At 33.9% G+C, this 7815-nt stretch overlaps 1 protein-coding gene across 1 annotated transcript in view; it reads right to left on the reverse strand.

The window, feature by feature from the left end:
- LOC107446521 (protein Wnt-11b-2) overlaps positions 1 to 7815 on the reverse strand; it is a 68034-nt gene that overhangs the window by 2795 nt on the left and 57424 nt on the right. Inside the window, exon 4 of the mRNA XM_016061200.4 lies at positions 6523 to 6815. Coding sequence (XP_015916686.1) covers positions 6523 to 6815 — 293 coding nt within the window. The remainder of the gene's footprint in view (positions 1 to 6522; positions 6816 to 7815) is intronic.

A 7815-nucleotide genomic window follows, 5' to 3' on the forward strand; every position in this document is an offset into this window, starting at 1 on the left:
CTTAAAGTAGAAAACATGCGCGGTCAAGGGTATGACAATGGTTCCAATATGAGAGGAGAAAAATCGGGAGTACAAACAAGAATCAGAAATATAAACCCCAGAGCATTTTATGTTCCATGCAGCAGCCATTCGCTAAATTTGGTTGTAAACGATATGGCAAAATCCTCTTTTGAGGCAGCCAACTTCTTCAATATTGTTCAAAAGTTATATACATTTTTTTCTTCCTCTTCTTTTCGTTGGGCAATATTACGGAAATATATTGATACTTACACCCTAAAACCATTGAGTGATACGCGATGGGAAAGTCGAGTCAACTCATTAAAAGCTCTGTGGTTTCAAATTGGTCCAATTCACGATGTTTTGTACAGCATATATGAAGATTCAGAAATCGATAATATGATCAGAGACGAGGCTAGCGGATTATTAAATAATTTGAAGCAGTTCAAATGTATATGCTCTGTTGTGATCTGGTACAAAATTTTGAGTCATATTAACCCCATCACCAATTTTTGCAAACTGTAAATTTTGATATGTCACAAGCTATTGGCATGATTAGCAACTGCAAACTCTTCCTTAAAAACCTGAGATCAGATGAAACTTTTGAAAGCATCATTTTAGAAGCAATCGAGCTTGCTTCAGAGATTGACGAGGAAGCTAATTTCGAAACCACCACACCACGTCATCGTGTCAGAAGCAAAACAAGAACGTTTTTGTATGAGGCCCCGGATGAACCCGTTCAAGACCTCAATCAAAAATATAAAATATACTTTTTTTCACACTATAGATCAAGCAATAAATGCCTTGGAAACCAGATATAATTTGCTAAATACTCACAGTAATTATTTCAGCTTTTTGTATAATATTTTTGGTCTAAAAGACATGCCCAGAAATAAGCTACTGGCTCATTGCAAAGATTTGGAAGGAGTTTTAACTGATGGAAATTCGAGCGATCTTAACGCCCCATCGTAACTTTTTTTGCTTTTGTATTTCTCTTCCTTTGCAACTTTTTCCATCCATTTAACTAATTATTAGGTTTTAAACTTTGTATAGCTTCCTAATAATTGCTGCGAAAGAGTTTCATATTGTTTATATTTGTTACTGTTTATGTTTTGTTATTGTTATTAAAAATTGTTATTAAAAATTGTTTTTAATACCTTATTTTATTAAAAACAGATTATGCTCTTAAGCGAAAAAAAAAAGCAAACGATTTTTTTAAACAAACGATATTATAAAATACAACTATTCTTAAACGTTTCCAATTTTAATAAAATTAGAAATGTTGAGAAACTTTTTAAATAATAAATTGTTTTATACAAATAACTTGAAAGTTGTGGTAAACTTTTAATGCTAATTTTAGGATAGTTATTATTATTATGATATGGCGTATTCTTTTCGATTCTTTCTTTTAAATTGGTAACGATAAAACAGTTCTAAAACGCCTTGTTACTGAATTAAAAAATATTCTTAAATGAAGTCACTTTTTAACAGCCAAATAGTGCTTTTTTGCTTCCCAAGTTGAAATCGGTGTCATATTTGCGATAAAATTGGGTGATTTAAATTACTTCAGTAACTATTTCGAAATTAACAGAAGAACGTTCATTTAACATTAACTTTAAAATGCATTTACATAAAAAATTTCAGCTCAATTGGTGATTAATACTTCGGGTAGCTTTCATGTTAACTTCTAACCACCTAGAAGGTCATTGCAATTCGTGAAATAACAGGTAAGCTAATTAATTCTTCCTAATGATGAATCTTGAAGAATTACTTTCTCATTATGGTGATTAGTAATTTACTTTTCAGGAAGTATCAAATGTAAGAAAAAAAAAATAATCATGAGTTGTATTTCTCTAACGTTGAAGTATGGTCAAATTCCACGTTGACAAATCCGTTACTAGATATGGTACAATGCCATTAAATTTTCAATAATTAGAAATCTACAAACTATTATTGTAATTTATACTTCAAAACATTATATGCACTTTCATATTTTGTTCAAAAATAACAATTTTAAATTATAGACCAGCAAATCGTTAGCCGACGCTCCATTTGGTATACAAATAATATTTTCCTTACTGTTTTAAATATATATATATNTGAAAATGAAATTTATAAATTTTATTTTTGATTTTTGAGACATTCCTTTTTCTAATGTTAACCAAATTATATATATATATATATAGTACAAATAAATAAATAAAAAGTAAATTTTTCTTTCCTATTTTATTAAAAACTTCTTTTTATATAAAAATTATAGATGTCATTTTTTTTATAAGAAAGCAATATATTTCTTTCAAAAATTCGTGATGTTCATATTTTTACGTTAAGGGAAAATATTCGTAAGACCTATTTTGAAATTCGATTAAATATTGGGTAAGTCCCTTTTGGAGTCTGCTTCTAACTGTTTTGATAATGCTGTTTGAAATAAAACTAATAAGTTTAATCGGTTTTATTCTTAAGAGAAGAATGGAGATATTCTTTCCTACTCTTTTATAAACAAACGATTATGTGAAGAATCAAATTTTAAAAAAGGCAGATAACCTTAAAATTCGATTTCTCAGGAACTATTCGATCGATTTCTCACAAATTTTGTATTTTGTCATGTAAAAATTGTTTCAGTACAAAAATTTTCCGAATATGATTAAAAAAATTAATAAATATTTACTTAAAGTTATTTTTTGCATGCTATTATCTTTCGACAGAGAGATTTTATTATAGAGAGCAAAATTTTTCAATTCGCTTTAATAGCTTTCTAGATATAGAGATTTACGTAAAATAAAAAATTAACGTTAAGGGGTTCAAACTTAGGACCGCTCTCCCGATCAAACTATTGGGACCTACATTTCCCAGATTGCGGATACCCCATATATTTTGGGGGTTACAAATCAGAATCCGACGGGAAAGAAAGTATATTTATTCAGGGGAAGCACTTTTTTGTGTCTGATTTCGTAACTTAAAATATCGTCTGCATTAATTAATGAGCATATTTAAGTAACCCTTATGAATTAATCCTAGAACGTGATCATCATATGAAAAGTTATTTAGGGTGGTCTGTTTTTCTATTATGCGTACTGTACATAAAAACACTTGCAACTTTTGAACTATTGACTCATGTTTAGTCTCATCTAATTCCACATAAAGAAATACATTGCCTCATGTGTTTAAATACACTGCTGGCCACCCAAATTGCAACACCAAGAAAGACAAGAGATTAGATATCACAACAAAATTCACTTTGTAGATAACATGTTGACCAAGTATCAAATGATTAAATTTATACACTTCTGCGAAGTGTGGTTCCTGCCAAAATCAGTAGCCAGAGTAGCCGCCATTGTTGGAGATCACCGCTGCCACACGTCTCGGCATTGATTCAAAGAGATTTTGGATGTGTTCTTGGGGTACAGCAAACCAAGCAGCTACCACACGTTGCCAAAGTTGATCTGGTGTGACAGCTGGAGATGAAATCTGGGTCAATCATTGAGCAATCGTGGACCATATGTTTTCGATCGGCGAAAGATCCAGAGAGCGAGCTGGCCAGGGAAGCAATTCAATCTGGTGACGAAGAACCCTTGGACAATGCGTGCCACGTGTGGTCGCTCATTATCCTGTTGAAATATGGCTGTGGGCAAGCTCTGAAGGTAAGGAAGGACAATTGGCTCCAGATCCTCGAAGATGTAGCGCTGACTGTTTAAAGTACCGGCAATGCGTACTAGAGGAGTGTGAGAGTGATATCCAATACCGCCCCATGCCATAATACCCGGTGCAGGACCAGTGTGGCGGTGCACAATGCAGCTGCTCAGCATCCTCTCTCCATGGTGTCTCCAGGCTCGAATACGGCCATCGTGGTGTTGCAGATAGAAGCGTGACTCGTCAATAAAGACAATTTCAATCCATTCTGTCGTCCACATCCTTCTTTCATCGCACCATTGGCGGCGGAGACGTCTATGGTTCTGAGTCAAGGGTAGACCTCTATGCTGTAAACGGCGTCGAATGGTACGCGCAGACACTGGATGATGCGTTACAGACTAAATGTGCTGTGCTATGGTTTGTGAGGCAACTGAGCGATCAGTCACTGCCATGCACACAATTGGCCTGTCATCACGTGAAGTGGTGCACTGAGGTGGATGCAATCGAACACGTCGGTCCGCCGTACCCTCCTGCATCCGACGATCACATATCCACATTACAGATGTTTGGTTTCGTCCAACACGACTACTGATTTCCCTGAAAGANCGCACAATTCGCCTGTCATCACGTGAAGTGGTGCACTGAGGTGGATGCAATCGAACACGTCGGTCCGTCGTTCCCTCCTGCAACCGACGATCACATATCCGCATTACAGTTGTTTGGTTTCGTCCAACACGACTACTGATTTCCCTGAAAGATAATCCACAATCTCGGTAAGCCACTATCGTTCCTCTGTCGAACTCGGATACTTGATCAGAAGATGATCGCTGTTTTCTACGAGGCATAATTGATCTTTTTTTGAAAAAACCACAGAAAAACACAATTGCCGAACTTGAAATCGTCGAAATCTCCAAGCATTAAATAGCGCTCTGAAGTGGCGACACAGGCGCACGTAATGTGCGTCTGCGCTAAAATTCTAATCATTTGCATATCTCACCTCCTCTAATGCATGTTGTAAGTTTCATGTTATTTGCATGCATCCTTTAGGGTGCTGTATTTACGGTGGCCAGCAGTATAGCATTGTCAGATGCGTAAATGGATTCAAGTACAAAGTATTATTTGTGTAGAAAACCCTTATAATTAGTCAACTAGTTCGATTATCCGGAATTGGTGCCATTTGATTCAGCGTAAAAAACTGCATCCTTTCCTTTTCTCCTTCTCTTCCGGTTAAAATTCTGTCGAGTGAGGTCATCATGGCCGTCTTTATGGCATGCAGGGCCCCCGGGCACAAAAATATTTCAGATCCATATAGCATGCCATAATATTTAAAAACGAACTAAGAAAACTTCACATACATAAAATAAATCATTTTTAAGATATGATGCAATGATTTTGACAAATTTAAACACGTTATGATTACGCAAAAAACTCAACTAAAGCTATGCATAGTTTTGTTTAAAAAAAATGAGATGCTAACCAGTTGTAATCCTCAACCAATAAAATAATTTTCAAAACTATGGAAGTTAATTAAAATAATTAAATTGAATAAACATAAAGGTATAAAAAATCAAAAAAAAAAATTCGAAAAGTATGAATTATTTCGTCAAACTGTTGTTAAAACATCTTTCAATGTACCTAAACTTTTCACGAATTTTTGGTTGCCTTTTTAAGTTTTCTTGGTGATAAACTATTCAAATTATTGGTGTTTGAATGATAATGAGTTACTATTTGTAGAAAAAAATGCACACTTAATACAATGTTTATTTCGAAAAATACATAAGGCAATGTTGTTCATTATTAGTTTTATTTTTAATACAACTTATAAAAATTAGGACTCTCAAGCCCCCCCCCCCCGGGAACTGCCCGGGTGTGCCCATGCGTAAAGACGGTACTGGAGGTCATGCATATTTTTAGCATTTACTGCAAGAGGGTACTTAACAGTTTGTCGTAGGCTCCATTCTTGATTTTTCTTAATGTCCGGTTTGCATCAATTTTTGGCTGGTAGGTACTTTTTTTACGTCGCACAATGAGCTACCCGTCAATTTTTGAGTAACTCGTGTCTTTACTGTGCTAACAGATTATAGAAAGCTAGGGACAAGAAAAGGATAACTGATATTGAGTCAATCGTAAGAATTTTAAAAGTATAAAATTCTTTTAAAAGTTATAAAAAGTCTGGAAATTAAATATTTTAATGTTAAAGAAAAAATTATTGTTTTTTTATTCAACGTTACAAAAAATGCATTTTTATGTGGAACTAAAGCATGGAAAATAACCCAACAACAAATGTAAAAATGAGATACGTGGAAATATAGATGCTTGAAAAAAATTGTATAGATATTATGGCCACCAATTATTTCAAACTCAGACCAAGACACAGCAAGAACAACAAGCTAAGAAGAAGGTTAAAGTGAATCGGCCACATTTTAAGAAAGCTTCTGGATACAATTCTATCAGTCGTATTGACATATGCACCAGAAGGCAAAAGAAAAAGATGAAGGCCCATGGTATTGTGAGGAAAAATTGCGAACAAAAAGAAAAAGTATAGTGGAGATGGCTCAAATATTGCATAAGTACTTAAATAGGCAAAGGGTTTGTGGGCAACATTTACGTAAGACACTTAAGTCCCCAAATTGGAAAAAATTCCGTTTAAATTGAGAAAGCACAAACCCTTGCGTAAGCACATGGGATGAGATTGTAATGTTGTCTTTAGAGAGAGGATCCAAAATCACCAAAGATATGCTTACACGAATGACATGCAGGGTTCATGTGGCTTTGAACGTTCAAATTTCTTTCCTGCTATGTACGGTAGGCAACGCAGTGGGTTATGAGTAGCATCTAACTAGAAAACTTATTTATAAAATACAATTCTCTTAATGAAAAAAAAAAAAATCTTACCTCCCACGAGTACCGATCGATCCAACTCTGTCATCTCTGAGACAATAGTCTGGAGACTTCGCGACGAAGATCAAGTCATTCTTTTGGTACATCGACAATTTGCCATTGGCTGGTAAAAGTTTATGTTTCGATCCGATTTGGCGCTGTTTCACCTCTGTGGCTATATAGTATTTTCTTTTCAAACGTTCTCCTATCTCTGACAGCCTCGGCAATGCTCTCCAACAAGTCTTGATATTGCAAGAGCCAGACACTCCATGACATTTACAATCAGTTTGAAGACTACTGCGGATGGCCTGTTTTGAAGAAAGGTTCCTCTATGAATTCATTATTCTCTTTCTACGAACAATACAAGAACAAAAAAAAACAAACAAGCATGGATTTTCCTTTCGGCATTTACCTTTAAAAATTAAAGTATTTGTGTTTACCATTTCATATAAAACTATAAATTTTCGTTCTGAAATATCATAGTTGTGGTTTGTGTCTTTAGAAATGCATATCGTATTACTACTAATCTTTTTTTTTTTTTTCAAGGCATTTTTCCTCATTATTGCGGTATATCTGCAGCTTTTGGAAGAACAAGATAACTAATAATGCTTTCAATTAAGTTGTAGTCAAATTTTATATTCCTACTGAACTTTTATTTTATTATTAATTTTATTATTTTAAACCGACAAACTTGGATACCAATCAGCAAAGGAGTTAAGTGCCATCAAGAAAGTCATGCTACATGTAAAAGAATAAGATTTCAGACTTTCAATATTAACTTTTTATCGTAAACTTAAAAATATTAGTTAGCACAATTTTATACGGGGAGAAATCAAAATTCAGAATTTATTGATTATTTATTAGATTGATTGAATTTTATTATTGGAATTTATTATATTTTATTATTCGTATTTATTGAATTTTATTATTTATTTTTACATACTCCAGAGATTATTGTTAAAATGATTTTAAGAAGATAAATAAAGAACAACTATACATCTGCATCAAATTTTCCTTAAGCTTTGGAATTCTTAAGTGGAAACAAGCAGTGAAGTCAAAGAAGTATCTATCTATATATATATTTCTCTTACACGGCACCAAAAAAAAGCCTCATTACAACTCCCCGAATGGCAACGTTAGAAAATCGACCAATGATTGCTGCTAAAAATGTCACATGGCAAATGTCACATGAGGTGTGCTTAACATATAGCGCTTTTAAAAGCGGAAAAAATAACCAGAGTGAGCATTATCAGGTTGTTCAATTCAGATTCATGCCCTAAAAACATGATAATATTTAATTGAGAAGTG

This window comes from Parasteatoda tepidariorum, chromosome 5 (genome assembly GCF_043381705.1).
Source record: "Parasteatoda tepidariorum isolate YZ-2023 chromosome 5, CAS_Ptep_4.0, whole genome shotgun sequence".
NCBI classification, from domain to species: Eukaryota; Metazoa; Arthropoda; class Arachnida; order Araneae; family Theridiidae; genus Parasteatoda; species Parasteatoda tepidariorum.